This window comes from Aspergillus stella-maris (assembly GCF_047715825.1).
Source record: "Aspergillus stella-maris strain CBS 113639 unplaced genomic scaffold BDV14scaffold_120, whole genome shotgun sequence".
In the NCBI taxonomy this organism is placed as follows: domain Eukaryota; kingdom Fungi; phylum Ascomycota; class Eurotiomycetes; order Eurotiales; family Aspergillaceae; genus Aspergillus; species Aspergillus stella-maris.
In genome coordinates, this window is record NW_027396914.1 from 14,553 (window position 1) to 34,298 (window position 19,746).

The following is a 19,746-nucleotide window of genomic DNA, read 5'->3' on the forward strand; positions in this document are numbered from 1 at the left end:
CACCATGCCTGGGATAAGGATCGCGAGATACTGCCTATTCTACCCACCTACCCATCTTGGTTAGCCTTACTTTGCAAGGGTCCATCCACGTGGTTGTTTACAATCCTCTTTAAATGCCTTCATGCTTTAAATTCCGTACAGAGAGTACCAGATAGATCAATTCAAGTCTTCTGATTGGCTCGCCGTCTTACCTAGGAGATCGCGATCTCGCCAGAGCGGCCTAGCAGTCTTTAGGTGGTAATTTCCTGTTCTTTTTGGTATATTCGGATGGCTCCAATCGAGAAATTGAACATTTTCAAGGTCACATAAATGCATGTATCCTGCTTTGGTGTCATCGGCTGCAACCGGGGTGAATATTAAGGATCCTAGCTTACAACGTGGAGGATGGGGGAGAATGTCTTGGACACAAGGAAACCATAGCGGCTGCTTTATGTAAGGGGTAAATCCATGGCTACAGAGGTTCTGATACAAATAGCCGAATAGAGATCCTTTGCTATAAAAACCAAGTTTAAATTAGATTGTGTATAATGAAGGGCCGCCGGTGCATATGCTCTGTACTCGGTCTGTCCTAAGTAGTGACCCACCTCCTCGACATGGGTGTTTAGAACCCATTATTAGGATCTGGATTCTGCATGGATGCCAGGTTATTCGAAGGAAAGACCATAGTGTCAATCAGTTCTAGGAACCCATCAAGTGTAGTGACGACCATGGCATACTGGAACAAGTCGACCTCGTTGTTGTCGTACGCTTGGAGCCACGGCTCCAGGGCCTCAAAGATAGCGTTCCGCAGCCAGTTCTGCGCAAACTCCTGACGCGTCTGCACAAAGTCGTTGAAGAACTCGACCCACCGGACAGCAAGATCAGGAAGCTCGGGGACGTCTACTTCTATGTACCCCGCCTGGCGTTGCACTTGTTGCTGTACGGCGTTGAACCGCTTGCTGACGTCTGGCTCGTTCAGGTAGTCGAAGATTGAAATGCCCTGTTGTGAGGAATTCCGTTAGCAAAGGGGGACTACTGAGGTGTCTGGGCTTCGGGCGTTGCATGACACGGATGGGATCCATTGGGGTAGGGAAGAGTTCATACGATTCTAATATCCTGCAGCATCAAATTGATATGCTCGTCTTTGCCAGTTTTGAGCGCTTGGGTTGAGTCCTTGCGCACTTTCTTCAGACTCGTCGGCGCCCTGCCTCCCATCAGACGGCCCTTGGCCGCGTTGACCTGCCTCTCGAGCAGTGAAAAGGGGTACGGATACTTATTTGACCCAAGTGCCTCAAAGAGCCGGTCATTCGGGGTGTCCGGCTGAAGGCCAACGGGGTCTCCAGTTTGATCAACTTGGATAGGCGGTCGTTCGGCAAGGGCCTCGTTCACGTCGTGTAGCACGTCACCTATTGTATCGCTGTCGATGGCCAGGAACTGCGAGGTCTGACCGGACGGGAGAATTCCGGTGTTCACCGTGTCAAAGAATGCCACCAGCACTTGACGGTCGATTGGATGCTCGACTTGCAAGCCCGATAGGTTAGGGCTCTCGATGCCGATTGGGAAAACGCCCTCCTCAATGGTCCGGCCTAGACACGGCCCTTCATCCAGCCGGAACCATCGCCGCGATGCTTGGAGGTTTCGCGCAATATTTAGGAAAGCCAGCAGGGCTGGATAGGCCACTGATATTAGTGAGAATCCACCCTTAGAGTAATATAGCTGATCACCACCGCGTGGCTGCAGAGAGTTCGAGGTCGAGTTCGAGTTCGAGTGCGAATGCGAATGCGAGTGTCCTAAATGCGGATAGGCGTGGGCTGCTGCATGTCCATGGGCAGACAGGAGGATACCACCCCGCTTGCTCCTGACGCTTGAGCTTGAACTACTGTCGTCATCAGTGGTTGGGCAGAAGCCCGGCGTTTTGGTGCACAGGTCGACGCTACAGGTGGCTGCTTTGATAGGAGCCTTTTTCACGGTGCAGCACATGGCCTTTTGACGATCCCCTGTAACATTTCATATCAGTATAACGTATCTCTCTAGAAGAGAGAATACAGCGATAAACATACAATCGCACCCTTTAGACTTGTCTCCATACTTAGCTCGATCAACCTCGACTTCGGTCTCGCCGCAATTGGCATTTGCACAATCGGCGCCTCCGCTACCACCCTCCCAATGACAATCTGTCAGTGACGCAGGACTGGGACAGCAGTAGTTTTGGCCCTTGGACCAGCATTTGTCGTACTTTCTGAACACGGATGTTGAGCCGGAAGGACATTCATCGCCACTGCAATGGGAGCATTAGCCAGTTATCCTCGTGGATATAAGCACCTTGCATGTCAAAGATTTTGCAGATATGAAGAGCAACGCAGGGTATACCTACCAATCGGCGTAAGAGCATCCCTTTGTGATCTGCGCGTAGTCCGGGTCAGGGCAGCAGAACACCTTATGGCCTCTACCGCATTTGTTGGTGTCGCCATCGTTCAAAAAGCCGCCGCCCCAGGATGATCCTATGCCCTTTATATTAATTTCTCCCGGTCTGCACTGGGCGCTGCAGTCAGACCCTGCACCACCTCCGTTGTCGTTGCCGCGCCATATGCAGTTTTTGGGGGGGCTCTTGGTGGGACAGCACACGGGCTTTCCGCAGTGCTATATCGTGGTTGTGGCTGTTAGCTTTATTCTATGCAGTGCATCTTGGACAGCAGGAAGGTTGACTGACGCAACTGGACTTCCCACACCCAGCATCGTCCCACCCAACGACCGTAAATCCAGAGCCGCAAGCATCGGCCATAGCCGAGTTGTCGTCAAGGTCGACGCAATCACCGTCATACTTGAAGCATTTCTGTCCATTAAAGGCCGCAATGTCTTCGATGACGGCCTTGGGGTTCGACAACGCTTTGTCCATACTCTGTAGCGTCGGGTTGGTAGTAATGTCTCGCTGGACCAAAGCCGTGTGCGCATCATACTTGTCAGTATCCTGGTCAGAGGCCCAAATCATTGCGCCGCCCAGCCCAACACTGTTGGCCCAGTCAATCTTCTGTTTGAATGTTGTCTCGTCGTCGTACGAGATCCACTGGTCGTCGTCGAAGATAAAGTACTTGACCGCGTCGTCTTTGTCATGCACAGGCGCGATGGATGCCCGTTTCGACTTGGACGCGGACCCGTCTTTCAGGGCTGCCATGATCTCGTAGTAAGTCAGGATTCCTCCTGTAGCGGAACAAGGTCCTGGGTTAGATGCGCCGCTAAACGGGCACCCGGGCTTCGTGCAGTCAGTGTCTGCGAGAGTGAACGAGCGGCCGTAGAACCCGAATCCCATAACCAGTTTCGCTGGCTGGATACCGACCCGCCAGAATAGTTCTGTGGCTAGTTTGATCTCGGTCAGGTTTGTGTGTGCCTGTACAATACTGCCAATTGGATTATCAGAGTCCCAAACGCCGTGTAGGTCATATGTCATGAGGTTGATCCAGTCCACATATTTGACCATCCCGGGGAGGTCAAACCACCGCAGATACCAGTAAGATGAGGGTGCAGTAAATGTGATGCCATAGTCACTACCGCTGTTATCGAACACCTCGCGGAGGGTCTTGAGAAGTAGCACGTAGTTTTCAGTGTCCTCGGGGTTGCCGCCTCTGTCGGAGGCCCCTGGGTACTCCCAGTCGAGGTCTACGCCGTCGAAACCTAGAGATACCGTTAGCCACAGCCGACCCCACGGACTTTAAACTACTCAATGTGATGCGTTCGAGTTTCATACCATATTGTTTCATAAAGTGCACCACGTTGCTTGCAAAGGTCTTTCGTTTGGTAGCGTCAGCCGCAATTTCTCCAAAGAGCGGCTGCGTTGTTGTGTCATTATCAGAGAATGTCCTTACCAAACATCAGCAAGGATTCTTTTACATACGGCATGTACATACCAGCCGCCAATGCTAACAAAGATCTTGATTTGCTCTTTGATAGCCTTCACGCTTGTAGTATCTTCGAACAAACTGGCTGGGGTTGCTTTGTCCATCGTAACGACCTTGTAAGAGTCCGGTTCAATATATGCGAAAGCGAAATTGATACTATAAGAGCATTAGTATCCGGTTCAATCTGGCTATTATGTGATGGGAATGATTACTGAGTTAGGGCATCCAGAGGCAAATCCGTCGGAGATACTTTGTGGCAGTCCTTGCGTGCGGACCAGGACTCGTAGTATCCAATCACTCTGTTCTCGAGCACGCCTGCAGAGGCAAAACCTGAAGGGGGTTCAGGGTGCAGCTCGCAGTTGCTCTGGCAGTCATCTAGCTACAGTCAGTAAGACCTAACTTGCAGGAAAAGGGTAGAATGGATATATGCACCGTTGCAGAACTCATCAGTTGTACCGCACTGCAATGATCCCGTCAGCACCATGTGTCGCCAAAGCCAGGGAGCCCCGTAGTGTTCCATTGCGGTTCTGTATATTTGCAGGGGGGAGACTTACGAAGCCATACTGACTGCAGCAAACGTTCAGAGGGCAAGCCTGGCCTGGAGTTTCCGCGAACTCGCCGCACTCGGCCGTGGCATCGCAGTTCGAGACACAGCCAGTGCCGCAGTAGGTTGGTCCATATCCGCAGTACCCGCTCGCACCACAGCAAGCTCCGTTACTGCACGGGTTGTCCGCAGAGCAAGAGTAATCGTCTCGACGGATAAGGCTGCTGTTACCGACCAGGTGGTTGTCTCGCTCGCGGAGGCCGCTGTATTGGCGAGTCACCTTGACTGCGGCGGGTGCAGAGGGTCCGGACCAGGTGTACGCAAGAAACATGAGTAGAAGAGTAGACACAGCCCAAAGCTTTCCTCTATGGCTGCTGGACTTGTGTGGAGTTTCGGCCATGGTTATTTATTGTAGATAAAAATGGCCCTGCTGCTTTCAGATATCAAGGTGAGAGACCGTCGACATATTATATGCCCTGCCAACTATCTAACTATCTCATCACGGGCACATAAATCCAGCCCCTCTGTCTCTAAATGGCCTTTCGGTTTCCCAAAGCGATAATCCCGAATCGGACGTCGTCTATCGCCCTATCGCGGTCAGATGCATGACAATCTCCGACAGGACTTATGCATGCGCCCAAACTTACGAGTCTCAAAGCACCAACTAACCCTCATTGATAGCGATGCTACTAGCTAGCTCACCTCAAACTCCTGTGATTGCTCGTTGCTTGTGAGACAATACTGACTATTGTGAAGCGGTAGATTTAGCATATGTCAGTCTGAAACGATGCAACCTCGCTTGATTGAAACAGTACTTCAGCTAAGCTTACAGCAAGCATGCTCAAGCCTCATCATATGATTTGGACCCCTGCGCCAGTACAGCCTCGTGGGGGTGATCACTTGGACTGAAACGAACTAATACAGGGCTAAGCTTTCAGGCACGCGCAGACCCTCAAGCCGCGCCGGAAGCACTACCGCATTCCGTTAAAGGTGGCAACTCCGACCGTGGGGGTGAACTGTGATAGACAGCACTACTGCTTGATTTGCCTGGTGTTCATTTCATCTAGTCTAAAATCTAGATCGCAGGATGGAGGGCGGGGCAGATTCTCGCCGGCAGCATCCGGACCGTCTCTCGAACGCTATCAGGGACGTTCAATGTTCGGGGTCTCCTCGAGCAGCCACTTATTGCATCGGAAAAAAAGAGCCCTCCTTGCGTTTCCCTAAAACACTGGTTCATATGGTATATATTTCGTGCCCTCTGTCATCCTCAACACTCCACAGGAGCATTTCTTTGCCCAGGGTGCAACATGCTAACTTTGCGTGTGCCCTATGTATATGCGGCCTTGGGCCTGCTTTTCGCGCCCTTTGCCAACTGCCAACAGCTTTCTGATGCGCCGTCATACATTGACTACCCAGGTCTTAGTAACGCCTGCCTGACTGCTTTGAACACCACTGTTACCTGTCCACCGTTCCTGAGCCCGGTCTCAGCCAGGTATGTCTTGATGTAAACATCCCTGGCCACATTGGCTCTGTTAATACATTCTCAGTGGAGAGATCTTGGACTTCGACCTGGTGACGGAACTCTGTGTGAACGCGTGCCTTACATCTCTAAAAGACGCTCGTGACACGATCCAGGATGCCTGTACCGCAGACACAGACGTTATTGTGCATAACAATATAGCGTATCCAGGTACGTATATTGGCATACCGCATTGGACCTCAATCCCCCAAGTGTCCACGTAGCAGGTGTAAGCTGACGCAGAGACATAGCGACATTTATTGTCGATAACTACCTCAATACCTATAACGTCTCATGCCGCAAAGACAGGTCAGTGTTTGTGCTGGAGAACGAATGCCACGAGGTCTCACATATTAATAGCTCGACGGGTGCATTCTGCGATCCCCAAATCCTCGCCTGGTCCAGCCAATCTTTCCTGAACTCCAGCCAAGCATGTTCCGATTGCTGGCTTGGAGGACAGGCGGTTCGGCTAAGTAACCCTCTAGGATACGATGCCAACCTAGCCAGTCAGTTTGCTTCCCTGACGTCCAGTTGCAATGCCACGGGGATGTACTCTACGACATCTCCCACGTCATATGCCATTAACGCGACCGCGACAACCACTTCAGCGCCAACTGCCACTACACCAGCAACAAGCTGTACGGGTTCGTATACCGTGCAGGAAGGTGACGAGTGCAATTCGGTTGCACTAGAGCTCGGGGTGTCCACCTATGATCTCCTCTATACTAACGATCTGGATATCTACTGCCAGAACTTTGCCTCCGCAGTCAACTCGACCCTTTGTGTGCCGCCGGGATGCGATACCCACGTATGGCAGGGATCGGACTCCTGCGAGTCTGTCGTGAACACTCTGCATGGAGTGACTGTGCCCGAGTTCCTGTCGTGGAATCCAAACTTTAACTCACTTTGTCAGAACAGTGTCAACTTTCTTAATTATGTTGTCTGCGTGAGGTATGAGGTTGCGTTACATCCGCAATAAGGGAGCATTCAATTTTTGAGAGACATGATAAGCTGACGTTCAATGTTCTAGCCCACCTGGTGGCTACCTCAACTCTTCGACTACCGACACTGCCAACTCCACTGGATACACCGGCGGTGCAACGACGGCACTGCCTGTACCTACAAATGCCATGAACGGCTCAAATACAGACTGCGGATACTGGTATACTGTAAGTAATTCCCTGCCCCATATCTACCAGCGCCCTTCAAATTGATTAAACCCTGCTCAGGTCGTGGAAGGGGACCAATGCGCCCTAATATCAGTGCAATTTTCTCTGTCTCTAGAGGACTTCTACTTTCTGAACCCAAAGATTGACGCAAACTGCACAAACCTATGGCTTGGAGAAGCTTACTGCGTAGCACCTGTGGGAACCATCACATCCTACTCTGGGTATCCTGTAACCACTCCCCGGATCTCCATCACCTCCGCAACGTTCCCGTCTGTTACCATCACGATGTCGACACCCACCACGGGTTACGTTGCAACAAGCTCCGCGATGCCCACTGTGTCCGGCACGCTAAGTAACTGCACTGATTATCGCAACTATGACAGCGTCAATAATTTCAACGACTGCCGTTACGTTGCGTTCGCGGAATCCATTGAACTGAGTGACTTTCTGGACTGGAACCCGAGTCTTCCGTCAACGGACTGCGTCCTTGAGCCTGGGTATAGCTACTGCGTGGGAGACGGTAGCGATCCATGTAAGTTATGTCTAATTGACTAATACGGCTACACCATGCAGACACTAAACGTTTCCCAGACGCAGGCACCGGTGCGGAGTCTACGTATTGCCTAGGCCTTAACGCCACAGAGCTAGGAACAATATCGACGTGCAACTGCTTCACGCGCGTTCGAGGCTACCAAAACAGCACAACTGGTGAGTTCAGCCGTCCCATACCAGGACAATCTCCCTACCTCCACTACCTACTACCGTCTTAGATTTCTCTACACTTTACTAAACCCACTGTCCGTGCAAAGGCTATGGCTGCAGCACACTCCAAAGTGACTACCACGTTACCTTGGACGAGCTGCTGGAGTGGAACTCATGGATGGGATCTGATTGTGATGCCGCGCTTTTCCGGAATATGTCCTACTACGCTACCCGCGCCGTCTGCATTGGCGTCGACACGTCCGGGTCCCCTACCACAAGTTTAACCATCACCGTAACGGCCACAACCACAACCTCTTCAAGCGTTGGACCAACACAGACGGACACAGTACCAGGCTGCAAAGAGTTCTACACAGTGGTTGATGGTGACGGATGCGATACGATTGAAGATCAGTTCGGTATTACATTTTCCCAGTTCTACGCGTGGAATCCTAGCGGTATGATAACCCATCCCAGTTCTGCCCTTCTCCTTGTAACTGTGAAGTGAGGGCTAACGAAATAACCTTTAGTCGGAAGCGAATGCTCGAACCTGTGGCTTGGCTACGCGTATTGCGTGGATGGTCCAACGTCTACAGCGACAATCACCGCATCAACAACTGGACCTGACGCCCCGACACAAACAGGCATTGCGGCCGATTGTACCAAATATCACACTGTAAAAGCAGGCGATTCGTGTGCGAACATTCAGTTTACATATGACGTGACGTTTGCGCAGCTGTATAAGTGGAACCCGGCGATTGGAGAGGGCTGCGAAACGCTCGTCATCGGGTATGCGGTCTGTGTGGGTGTGTCCTCGTAGTCAGTCAGTGTAGGAATGCTTCTGTTGAATTGGTACATGAGATTATTCAAGTGCAGCTTGTGCTGCATCTTTCTCCATTGATATCCTGCAACCATCTGGTTGGAAAAAAGAATGCTGTTTGGATTCATATGTGCGGCATCAAAATACGAAAGATTAAGAGGACTGTAAACCTCAATTTAAAAACAGCGCGCTAATCCGACATGGCAGTGTTAACGTTATATTTACCTGCAATATTCCTTCATCTGGCTAGTGTTTCACTAAAGTCCTTGTATGGCCAATGAATCACCTGCATGACTAAGGACGCCCAAATAGCCAGGCTATAAGTTTCCTTAACCTAGACTCCTCCCACCTCTCTTCCACCCCTCGGCTTCATCCCTTGGAGCTTCCATTATTCCCCCACATCGACCTTAATTAGCAGGATACCAGTTCAAATCATGGAAGAGCCAGAGTTTCCGTTCTTCTGCCACATTTGCGGCACACCCCCCACATGGCACGGTTTGCTCGCGGACAGCACGCTTCACTACCTTGAGCCTGAAGAAAACAATTTTGTCCATAATGAATATGGTTACAAGGACTTTATGCCCGGCATGGGTGATTACGGATATGATGCAAGGCTACTTCCTCCAAGGAAAATTAGGTGGCTTGAGTCTGTCCGGCTTGTTACGAATAAAATTGTGAACACGGTTAAAGGCACGGAGACAAGGGCGCCAGCGCCATTCTTGACTTCTCTGGTAAGGGCTCCTACTATGATACTTTTTGACCTCACATTTTAACTCGGTTTACCTAGGCCGTGTATGTCAATATTAGCACCGGCACATTCCACTATGCGGGGAATACAAAGGTTTTGCGCTGCAATGTCGACGGATACTTGGTTCATGATACGTGCTTTAAGATGTTGGAGCGCGTTCATCGGCACCTCCAGTCGCAGGCTACCACTTTTTCAAGTCAGGATCTTGACCTGGGGCTCTTATGGAAGTGGTTGGAACTTGGGCTGGAGGATCGAAATAGTGACCTTGTAGATTGGGGGTTCGGGGACGCTTTTCATGATGATAGACTTTGGCAGGGCTTGAGGTTTGATCCCGACTATCAGGAGTGGCATCCTGTGAAGGGGTCTATGGTGGGTTGTTCCATCAAAGGAAACAGTATACAGGCTTGAACTTCTAACTCAATCACATCTTAGTGGACAGTACTAGACCCCGAGAGCCCCTTTGATTGTCAGCCTATTCTTGAACGTGCATCTGCCAGTACGCAGGCAGGCTATTCCTTCACAATTCCAGCTACTGTTAAACTTGCTCCGGCAGATCAGCCAGCTCACGCGCATTCAAAGCCCAATTTCGACGCCAACATCCTCTCACTACTCCCACGCGAACTCCAACTGAACATCCTGGAACTCCTTCCCACTCCCTCCATGTTAAATCTCATCCTCGCAAGCCCCGACTTTAGACCATGCACACAGCACCTTCCATCTAGCTTTTGGAAGTCCCGCCTACACCTCGACATGCCGTGGTGCGCGGATATTATACATTCACAAATACAATCATTGCAGTGGAATGGGACGGAGAAAGAGAATCAAAGAGTCCACTTTGATAGGCTTTTGCGCTTTTTAAAAGACTTTTATAAGACTCCAGGTCAGGAGCCTGACGGGGAAAACCTTGAGTTTAAGGGGTTGAGGAATCGGCGTAGAATTTGGTTGCTTTGTGAGCGGATTGTGAAGGAGATGCAGGTGCTGCGAGGTGATGGTAGTGGCAGTGGCAGTGGCAATGGAGTGGAAAGTGAGATTGGAGTTGAGGCTTCTAACTTAGAGGCAGAGAACTGAATATTGAATAGAGTCTGAATGAGCAGTTCATACGTTTAGTACTGTTGTGGCACAGTATGAGCCTCGCCTGTCGGGTAGCTACGCCTGTAGTACAAAAGGAAATAGATCAATATAAAGAAGAACAAGGTCTAGGGCAGTAGTACTACCGTAGGTAGACTTAAAACAGGCTCTTCTGAAGCCTGATAACATCTCGAGTGGAAGAGATGATGAGTAGAGCACATGGGGGGTTGGAATGGGTCACGTGGTCAAGTGACCCTGACCATTGTCCTGCAGAGGTGCAGAGACTGGCCTCCAATACGTGGTTGCATACAAGGCACCATGGTCTTACAGGTAAGACATTGCTAATCCCTTTTGCACTAGAAATAGCTGACGAGAAGTTACCATGAAAGGACTCCATCTTTGAGAATCTCACATACAAGCAGTGGGACAAGGCCCTCCGAGCCAAAGTACAGACCACGCAGAACCTGCACAACCAACTCCCGTCGAATCTCGACTTCTTCATTCTCCTGTCCTCCCTTGCAGGCATTGTCGGCAGTGTCTCACAGTCTAACTACGCAGCAGGGAATACATTTCAGGATGCCTTTGCCGCTTACAGACAATCCATCGGGCAGCGTGCAACTTCCCTCGATCTTGGGTATATGACCGATGTCGGCATTGTCGCAGAAACCAGAAAGTACGCTTCACGCGCACAGCAGATCGCCGACTTTGGATCCATCGGTATTCGCGAATCAGAATTCCATGCCCTTATCGAGGTTTATTGCGATACCGCGCTTCACTCCGACGAACACTCTCCTGGTCTTGCAGCCCGCAACGGCTACCAACTCCTCGTGGGCCTTACTACCCCCGGGCAATTGATTGCCAACGGAATCCATCCCCCAGAATGGCTTGAAGAGCGCAACCTCTTTGACACCCTTCGTGGGCAACAAGACCTTGGCTTAGTATATAATTAGGGTTATATGGGACCAGGCCACTTGCAGAGAAGCCACTGCCTATATTCCCTATTAAAAAGACTTAAGGCCATATCTAATCTGCAAGAAATTAATCTTATCCATATGGTTAATTCTATTTTGTATAAAATCTTAAACTTGCTGGCTATATACCTTTTTTAATGGCCTAAAGCAAGCTATATTAAGAGGTTAAAGCAGATAAGAGGCGTGAGGTGGTAAATAAAGAGGTATAATCTTGTTTTGTATGTAGTAATAGTTAAATTTTGTAATTGCATGACTTCCATGCCCATCTAGAATTAAAAGCTAGTATATGCCCATAGTAGAAGACTTGGTATGCTAATTAAAGACTTCCTTAAGCTATAACTCTTCTAGTTTATTATTGGTCTATCCATTATTACTTACTCCAATAGCCTAGTTATCTGGTAGATCTAGATACCAAGCACCTTGGTGTTGCTTGCCTGGTAGAATAACAAGTAAAGGTAGAACTCTTCTAGTTGACGCCGTCGAGCCAAGGTATGGTTTGATCGAGGACCATGTAGAATAACCTGACCAATGAGTTCACAGTGCGACGGAAAGAAGCCCACGTGCTCCAGATGTCTTCAGCTCAGTATCTCTTGCCGGTACTCTTGGCGGAAGATGGCCGACGGTCGGCACCAAAGACGTACGTCTTGCAGCTACGGCGGAGAATCGAGTTCTTGTATCGACTGCTTTGAAACGCATGGTATTTATTACCGTGGGTTGGATGGGCGCGAGGACCCAGCATCCCGTAGCAAAGATAAGGATATTGAGACTGAAGAGCTCACAGAGGGCCTTATGGGCAGACTTGCGCTCGACGAGTCGTGGAACTTTGACGCCGATGGAGAACTGCAATATTTCGGACCGACCAGTGGGGAGACTTCAGTTCGAGCCCTCAGCGGCTGCCAGTTCAATCGCGGCAACTCCCGTGCGCCAGGACAATATGAACAGCTGTGTGATTTGGACGATCTTGACCCTGCTGACCAGATTGCGATCGAGCTGGGGGTTTCCAAATTAGTTCAAGACAACTTACATGCACTCTACTTCCGGTGGGAACAGCTCTGGTTCGCTGAGATCGACGAAGAACTATTTCGGGAAAGCATGCACTATGGTGGGCGGTATTGGAGTCCGTTGTTGCACCTGGCCATTCTCGCTATGGATTCGCGGTACTCAGATAACTTGCAAGTCCGCTCAAACCTGAACGAGTCGAATACGGCGGGAAGTATCTCAATTCCCAAATTCCTCACAAAGTCCACCCCCTCCGAGCGATCGTACGCTTGTCCTGACGAGGGTCACAAGCTAGCACGTCCACCTATGCGTTTTTAAAGATAATGAGTTTTCTATTTCAAAATGCCAGAAAGGGGTTTCGCAATCAATTATCAGAGCCCAGGAGCATCCGTCCTCCACGACAGGAGGAGGGGTCGACGAGATACCGATGACGACAGTCCGACTTCGAATGTATCGAAGAGACAGAGGCTAGACCACGAGTTAGATATTCATGATAGTAGTCACAGAGCCAACTCTATCTCGACCGCCTTCTCCTCCAACGACTACACAGTTGGTTGGGTCTGTGCGCTTCCTCTCGAGATGGCTGCTGCAAAAGCCATGTTGGATACTGTTCACAGAACACTTTCATGCAGTCTAAACGATACCAACACATATACCCTGGGGAATATCGGCATGCAGAACATTGTTATTGCGTGTCTTCCATCAGGCCACTATGGCACGAACAAGGCGGCGACCGTAGCAAGCAACATGTGTCGAAGCTTCCCTTCTCTACGTGTCAGTCTAATGGTCGGCATTGGTGGCGGAGTTCCTGGGAAAGTAGATATCCGCCTTGGAGATGTTGTGGTAAGCGATAGAGTTGTTCAAGACGATTTAGGGAAAACTATTGGGGGGGAGGGTTTTAGGCGAACAGGCGTTCCGATCAGACCCGCCCGAGGCAACACTGATCCGAGGATATATTACGGAGTTATTGCCTCTGGAAACCAAGTCATGAAGGATGGCAAGACCAGGGACCGAATAGCGGAAGAACTCGATGTCCTATGCTTTGAGATGGAGGCAGCAGGATTGATGGACAGTTTTCCGTGTCTGGTCATTCGTGGAATTTGTAATTATTCGGATACTCACAAAAACAAGCAATGGCAAGAGTATGCAGCAGCAACGGCGGCGGCATATGCCAAGGAACTTCTCAGAGCCCTTCCCGCCATTGGGATCCAGAAGACACCAGCAGTTGCTTTACTTTCAGCTGAAACTGGTTAGTACTTTTTTGCTTGTGGGCTATATTCCGCTGACGCCTCTTCCTAGATCGCCAAAAGTGTCTCATGGAGTCTCTGGAGTTTGAACAAATTAATGTCCGCCGGTCAGGCATTAAAGCAAACCATGCGGAAACATGTCAATGGCTGTTGACACATCCCTATTATCTGGACTGGCTCGACCCGGAAAAAGCCGTCGACCACCACGGTTTTTTATGGATAAAAGGAAAGCCTGGTGCTGGAAAGTCGACGCTCATGAATTTTGCCTATACCGAAGCGACTAAAGATAAGGCGAATAGAGTAATCTCATTCTTCTTCAATGCAAGAGGCGATATTCTGGAGCGATCGACTACTGGGATGTATCGGTCCCTACTATTTCAGCTCCTGAATGTACTGCCGAGGCTCCTTGGGATATTCGACGTGTCGGAACACAAGAAAAAGCTAGATGACTTGCTCGAGACTATTGTGAGTAAAAACAGGCATCCAGAGTGGCAAGTGGAAGTACTCCAGGACTTGCTCCGGGGAGTAATACGAAGGCTTGATCAAGAACGTCTGATGTTCTTTGTCGACGCTCTTGACGAGTGCGACGAAGATCAAGTGGAAGAAATGGTGGACTACTTTGAGGATCTTGGAAGGTGCGCAGTCTTGAATGGAAAGCGCTTCACCATATGTTTCTCAAGTCGCCACTATCCACACATCGATATTCAGTACGGGCGAAAATTGACACTAGAGTTTCAAGAGGGACACGAAAAGGATATCGCCACGTATATAAAAAGCAAACTCAGAGTTGGAAAAAGTAAAACTGCAGAGGAAACCAAAACCGAAATGCAGATTAAGGCAGGCGGCATCTTCATGTGGGTTGTCCTAGTTGTCGATATTCTCAACAAAGAGTACAAATGAGACCGGATTTTTGCTGCTAGGAAGCGGCTTCATGCGATACCGACCAAGTTGAGCGACCTTTTCAGACAAATTCTCTGGAGGGATCAAAAGAACCTGCGAGATTTGCAGCTTTGTGTTCAACGGATTCTGTTTGCGAAGCGTCCACTGAAACTGGAAGAGTATTACTTCGCAGCCGTATCTGGACTAAACCCTGATGAGTTGCGTGAATGGGACACCGGGGAAGTCACCAGGGAAGATATGCGCAGATTCGTTTCAAGTTCTTCAAAGGGACTTGCAGAAACTACGCAAGTCAGGAGTCCAACAGTTCAGTTCATTCACGAGTCGGTGCGGGAGTTCTTTCTGAAAGACGGGCTACCAGAGTTATGGCCGAGCCTCACAGCAGCAGATTTCCAATATATAAGCCATGCTGAACTTCAAAAGTGCTGTTATGCCTACATAAAGCTTGACATGTTGGACTATGTCCCCCCTGGCGCACCACTTCCAAAGGCATCTACTGATGAGGCAAAAAATCTACGAAACCTGGTACTAAGCAAGTTTCCATTTATTGAATACGCAACTCGCCATGTCTTCTATCATGCTGATACTGCCGCAAATAGATGTCCGCAGGACAAGTTCCTTGAAGAATTCTCCCTCGAAGCCTGGATTAATCTCAGTAATGTCTTCGACATGTACGAAATTCGCCGCCGCACACCCGCTGCAAGTCTTCTGTACATTCTTGCAGAAAATAACTGTGCAAGACTCATTAGGACAGCACTTCGTCTCGATTCGAGGATTGATATTCAAGGAGAACGATATCAATACCCACTTTTCGCAGCTCTCGCTAATGGCCATCGAGATGCAGTAAAGGCGCTCCTACAGAAGAAGACAAACCATCAACAAGACGACATCTGTGTAAATCTGGAATATGGGGCTGATCTTAAATTTCGCAAGGGGCAGACGCCGTTATCATGGGCCGCTGAGAAGGGCCATGAGACTATCGTCGAGCTGCTACTAGAAAGAGGAGGTTATATTGATTCAAAGGATAAGAATAGCCGGACTCCACTGTTATGGGCTGCTAGGAATGGGTATGAGGCTATTGTCAAGCTGCTGGTAGACCAGGGAGTTAGTGCTGATGTGAAGGATAAGGACAGTCAGACACCACTATTATGGGCTGTTGAGAATGAGCATGAGGTCATTGTCAACCTCCTACAACTCCATTTGTCTTTATAGTTGCTTTTACTATCCTTCCCTATGTTGGATGAAAGAAGGTCCCCAACCAAGACTCCAATCCTGCTATTTTTGAACATCAAAGTACTCTGGGAACACCAGTCACAGTCCAGTAATCTACAGAGAACTCTTCGACTCGAGGAATGGCACAGAGTCATATGGCGTAATGGACATCTTCGCTTTCTTCTCTAAACAATGTTATTTCCAATAACCTGTGATCATAAGCTACATAAATACTTCCGAAGCGACAATATCTTCCTCCTCCCACAGCACGCGACCGACGGTGCAGACAAGCGCCTCACCATTGGCTACACCGAGCCATGGACTCTCTCTCGGCTTCGAATTTCGCCAACCAACACCATACTTCTCCTACGGCCATTCTAACTTTGAACCACAACGCGACATCTACCACCACCCAGAACGCCAGGGCCAACCACCGAGACGTTCAAGAACATTCCACGACATCTACTCACTTGGCACCGTATCTTCCCGGTAGCTGCAGAAACGCAGCAAAGGGATATCGTGAGTGGGAGAAATGAGCATGGGAGCCCGAGCTATCTTGATGACGAGGATTATCTATAATGCTCTTGTCTTCTAAGTCTGATATTTCGTGACTAGCCCTCCAAACAACAACATATCAAATGAGACACTAAATAAACCAAACGACAATAAAATAAAGTCTATCTCTTGCTCGCTGTCTCGGAACAAAAAATCACTGCTCGCTCCCCTCGCAGCAAAAACATACAACAGCTGGGATTCGCATGTGGTCACCCACCATACTACTAACCAGCCGGCGTGTGGCTTCAACGCGGCCAGAAGTTGGGTGGGTGCCGCCCGGGTGAGATTAGGGTGAGATTTGGGTAAGTGCGCAATAGACAGGGTGAGATCCTCACTCCCAGCACACCTGCCTTGGTCTCTCCGTGTGACCTACCTATTTTACCTAGTAATAAACCTTAGTACCCGCTCGCTCCTAGTCAAAGATTGAAGATTGGCTCCGACAGAGGTACTTTCCACGGTAGCTTCTTTTGAGAGATCTCCATCCAGGAGAGTTGATGCCAAGTTTTATCTGGACAAGTGCGACCAATTGTAGTTATCCACTCCCAATTTCTATCCTAGGGTTGTTGCTTGGGCTTCTCCTTTTCACAAGATTGCCTGAAGAAGATCTCTCTGCCTTGGCAACTAATCTAACACCGGTAGTGGATGCGTCCGCTTGCCATGCGCGTTAATTCTTGTGCCCTTGACTTGCATTCTCATGCGTGCGGCGGAACAGCCAACGCTTTCCTCGACTACGTTTATCAGAGAATTCCTCCCACACCAAACTTGTTGCATCGGGTAATCTCCTCTTTTTGCTTCTTTGTCCCTCGTACCTTCTTTTCCCGCTGCTGTCAGCGCGAAGCAGGATACTTTGATAGTGGAAGTTCTACCCAATCTATTGTTAGACAATCTAAGCTATGGGACTTTAGAACATTGATAGACCAAAGTTAAATTTGAGAATATCTCAGACTCCAAAGTGAACATAAGGAACCCAAAACGCCTCTGTTGCGCCCTTTTCGCCATCCATATCAGTCTCTGTTGAAACTATATCCCTTGGTAAACCTGCAGTCCCACCCAGCTCCATACTATCTAACTGGCGGTCTTCCTGATGTTCTGATGCATTCCAAAAAGGTTTCGACGGATGTATTGACACTAGTGATGTATGAATCCAACAATCTCGCATTTCCCTTGCAGCCTGGTGAAGCCCTTGACAAACAGATTTATTATTAACCTGCCTGTTTCCTAGCTCTCTGTATATGACTTTCGCCATGTCAACACAGGTTTCATCATTAACACTCCAGAGAGTGCCAATAACGTGTTGGAACCCTGCAAGCTGGAAGGCGCTGATTAGATAAATACTTTTATTAATAAACCTCTCGTCTTTTATCCGGCCAGTACCACAAGCCGAGAGGTACGCGAGAAATGGTGAATTCTTGCGAAGATTTATGTCTAAAAGATCGCCTACTGTAAGCAAATCATCTTTCCCATCCTTGAGTATTAGTTGACTCTTTGATGGGTTAGCAGGATCTGTATAACCATGACCAGCGAAATGAAAGATTCTGCACTCGGCTAGATGTAATATAATATCCTGTTTGTAGGGCTTTGGTTGGATTGAATGAAGTCCCATCTTCCTAAACCTATCCTGGAGCATTTCCACCTCTTTAGCTGCAAATGGGAGGTGGTAACTCCCTGGTGTATGCTCCATGGCCACCAAGAGTGCACGCGCTAAAGAAGACTGTTTTGCAGGGCGTTTGCGACCATGGATAATAGCTTTAACAAATAAGCTATAAGATAACATGACCTGGTCTAGCACGGTTTTGGAATTGCCTTGACCATGATACCTAGTGGCATAAAGAGGGAATTTAGTTAAAGAGCTGGTTGGGATCCACCACACGTGCGGCCAGTTGGAGTTAGACAGAGATTGCATGAACCCTAGCTTTTCCAGGATTGGGTCCATGATATAATCCCATAGCCATTCTAGGACTATAGGACTTTCTAAATCCTTGCACTTTGCCTTTTCCTTAATGTTATTACTGCTTAGACTAGGAAGAGGCAGAGCATGTATCTATTCCTGCTTAACAAGAATCGCGTCACAGCAGTACTTACTAATATTTATAATAACAATTGGACTATTCTGTGTGGCATAATACATCTTCTAGTAACTTGGCGCTTGCAAGAAGTCATTAAATCCTGGCTGTTTTTAAATAATAATAAGCAATTTGTTAAGTTCCTTGTTAGCATTAGCACGCTCGCGTGATTGAGCTTGCCAGGAAGCACTGCCAATTATATCTGCAGAAACATTGCGTGGAACAGGTTTTTCTAGTATATTCTGCAGCAGCATGAAGCTTCTAGCCATCAGGGGGTATGCATCCTGTAGATCTTGAAGATCTAGTCACATCTCTTCAAGTAATACTGCGAGCACACCATGGCCCATTTTAAGTAAGCTTAACACAGCATAAGCTCCTTGGTGCGTGTTAAGTGCTGTGGCTGCGGCATTAGAAGCTAAGCCCATTACCTGGCCTAGAAGGTGTTGCTTATTAGAGTTTTAAAGTGATTATAAGGTAAGTTAAGGAACTAGACACATAGTGGTTTCTGCCACTTTATAATAGTCCTGCCAATTTGGTAGAAGAGCAAGATAATAGATTATATTTTGGCCACCTTGGATCCGAGTGGAGACCAAAGAGGTTTTTTATTATAAAGCAGACTTTATATTTAAGATAGCCTTCTCAAGATTAGTCATGGCGCCTGTCCTTGAATATCAATCCCTAAGACTTTGTCCAAGGTTGTTCAGATACATGGCGTGGTTAGGGTGATCTTCTGGTGTAATCTTAACAGCTTCCCGCCCAATCTGGATGGACTCTTTAAGGGCAGCCATTGAACCTGTCCTTGAATATTAATCCCCAAGCCCACTTCCAAGGTTGTTTAAATATCCAGCCTGGTTAGGGTGATCTTGTGGTATTATCTTAACAGCTTCCTGCCTAAACTGGATGGACTCTTTAAGGGCAGCTGTTGCACCTGTCCTGAAATATTGATCCCCAAGCTGACATCCAAGGTTGTTTAAACGTCCAGCCTGGTCAGGGTAATCTTGTGGTGTTATCTTAATAACTTCCTGTTTAATCTGGATAGACTCTTCAAGGGCAGCCATTGCACCTGTCCTTGAATATTAATCCTTAAGCCAACTTCCAAGGCTGTTTAAACGTCTAGCCTGGTTAGGGTAATCTTGTGGTATTGCCTTGACAGCTTCCCGCCCAAACTAGATTGACTCTTCAAGGGCAGCCATTGCACCTGTTCTTGAATATTGATCCCCAAGGCTTTTCCCAAGGTTGTTTAAATACGTGGCGCGGTTAGGGTGATCTTGTGGTGTTATCTTAATAACTTCCCGTCCAATCTGGAGAGACTCTTCAAGGGCAGCCATTGCACCTGTCCTTGAATATTAATCCCCAAGCCCAC

The 19,746-nt window shown here is 48.6% G+C and overlaps 8 protein-coding genes across 8 annotated transcripts; 5 read left to right on the top strand and 3 right to left on the bottom strand.

The window, feature by feature from the left end:
• Positions 1 to 601: 601 nt before the first annotated feature.
• BDV14DRAFT_194146 (uncharacterized protein) lies at positions 602 to 4,356 on the bottom strand (the record flags this gene model as incomplete). The annotated part of the gene is made up of 9 exons (XM_073771885.1): positions 602 to 979; positions 1,084 to 1,976; positions 2,040 to 2,257; positions 2,354 to 2,619; positions 2,690 to 3,648; positions 3,722 to 3,834; positions 3,882 to 4,028; positions 4,085 to 4,247; positions 4,305 to 4,356. The coding sequence occupies 9 exons, from the start codon at positions 4,354 to 4,356 to the stop codon at positions 602 to 604; spliced, it is 3,189 nt and encodes a 1,062-aa protein (XP_073621942.1).
• A 1,367-nt stretch (positions 4,357 to 5,723) lies between these two features.
• BDV14DRAFT_194147 (uncharacterized protein) lies at positions 5,724 to 8,623 on the top strand (the record flags this gene model as incomplete). Its single annotated transcript, XM_073771886.1, has 9 exons — positions 5,724 to 5,908; positions 5,964 to 6,106; positions 6,187 to 6,244; positions 6,296 to 6,886; positions 6,966 to 7,104; positions 7,165 to 7,636; positions 7,696 to 7,812; positions 7,914 to 8,261; positions 8,334 to 8,623. The coding sequence occupies 9 exons, from the start codon at positions 5,724 to 5,726 to the stop codon at positions 8,621 to 8,623; spliced, it is 2,343 nt and encodes a 780-aa protein (XP_073621943.1).
• A 374-nt stretch (positions 8,624 to 8,997) lies between these two features.
• On the top strand, positions 8,998 to 10,537 carry BDV14DRAFT_185602 (uncharacterized protein). Its single transcript, XM_073770692.1, has 3 exons — positions 8,998 to 9,354; positions 9,411 to 9,740; positions 9,804 to 10,537. Exons 1-3 carry the CDS (start codon positions 9,058 to 9,060, stop codon positions 10,437 to 10,439), a joined length of 1,263 nt encoding a protein of 420 aa, XP_073621944.1. The 5' UTR covers positions 8,998 to 9,057; the 3' UTR covers positions 10,440 to 10,537.
• Positions 10,538 to 10,757: 220 nt separating this feature from the next.
• Positions 10,758 to 11,389, top strand: BDV14DRAFT_206109 (KR domain-containing protein; the record flags this gene model as incomplete). Its single annotated transcript, XM_073774848.1, has 2 exons — positions 10,758 to 10,769; positions 10,829 to 11,389. The coding sequence occupies 2 exons, from the start codon at positions 10,758 to 10,760 to the stop codon at positions 11,387 to 11,389; spliced, it is 573 nt and encodes a 190-aa protein (XP_073621945.1).
• Positions 11,390 to 12,022: 633 nt separating this feature from the next.
• Positions 12,023 to 12,727, top strand: BDV14DRAFT_206110 (uncharacterized protein; the record flags this gene model as incomplete). The annotated part of the gene is made up of 1 exon (XM_073774849.1): positions 12,023 to 12,727. The coding sequence occupies one exon, from the start codon at positions 12,023 to 12,025 to the stop codon at positions 12,725 to 12,727; it is 705 nt and encodes a 234-aa protein (XP_073621946.1).
• Positions 12,728 to 12,751: 24 nt separating this feature from the next.
• BDV14DRAFT_206111 (uncharacterized protein) lies at positions 12,752 to 15,765 on the top strand (the record flags this gene model as incomplete). Its single annotated transcript, XM_073774850.1, has 3 exons — positions 12,752 to 13,658; positions 13,709 to 14,546; positions 14,622 to 15,765. The coding sequence occupies 3 exons, from the start codon at positions 12,752 to 12,754 to the stop codon at positions 15,763 to 15,765; spliced, it is 2,889 nt and encodes a 962-aa protein (XP_073621947.1).
• Positions 15,766 to 17,260: 1,495 nt separating this feature from the next.
• BDV14DRAFT_194149 (CHAT domain-containing protein) lies at positions 17,261 to 18,448 on the bottom strand (the record flags this gene model as incomplete). The annotated part of the gene is made up of 4 exons (XM_073771887.1): positions 17,261 to 17,622; positions 17,656 to 17,728; positions 17,762 to 18,021; positions 18,403 to 18,448. The coding sequence occupies 4 exons, from the start codon at positions 18,446 to 18,448 to the stop codon at positions 17,261 to 17,263; spliced, it is 741 nt and encodes a 246-aa protein (XP_073621948.1).
• A 551-nt stretch (positions 18,449 to 18,999) lies between these two features.
• Positions 19,000 to 19,521, bottom strand: BDV14DRAFT_22331 (uncharacterized protein). The gene is made up of 2 exons (XM_073776316.1): positions 19,342 to 19,521; positions 19,000 to 19,205 (listed from the first exon to the last, which is right to left on the bottom strand). The coding sequence occupies exons 1-2, from the start codon at positions 19,439 to 19,441 to the stop codon at positions 19,084 to 19,086; spliced, it is 222 nt and encodes a 73-aa protein (XP_073621949.1). The 5' UTR covers positions 19,442 to 19,521; the 3' UTR covers positions 19,000 to 19,083.
• Between the last annotated feature and the right edge of the window lie 225 nt (positions 19,522 to 19,746).

What these genes read in the sequence shown, in the direction of transcription:
- BDV14DRAFT_185602 (XM_073770692.1), top strand. Translation starts at nt 9,058, where the DNA reads ATGGAAGAGCCAGAGTTTCCGTTCTTCTGCCACATTTGCGGCACACCC. An exon ending in CGCCATTCTTGACTTCTCTG is followed by an intron (nt 9,355 to 9,410) that starts GTAAGGGCTCCT and finishes CGGTTTACCTAG; the next exon opens with GCCGTGTATGTCAATATTAG. An exon ending in ATCCTGTGAAGGGGTCTATG is followed by an intron (nt 9,741 to 9,803) that starts GTGGGTTGTTCC and finishes ATCACATCTTAG; the next exon opens with TGGACAGTACTAGACCCCGA.
- BDV14DRAFT_22331 (XM_073776316.1), bottom strand. Translation starts at nt 19,441, where the DNA reads ATGGCTGCCCTTGAAGAGTCTATCCAGATTAAACAGGAAGTTATTAAG. An exon ending in ACGTTTAAACAACCTTGGAT is followed by an intron (nt 19,206 to 19,341) that starts GTCAGCTTGGGG and finishes CAACCTTGGAAG; the next exon opens with TGGGCTTGGGGATTAATATT.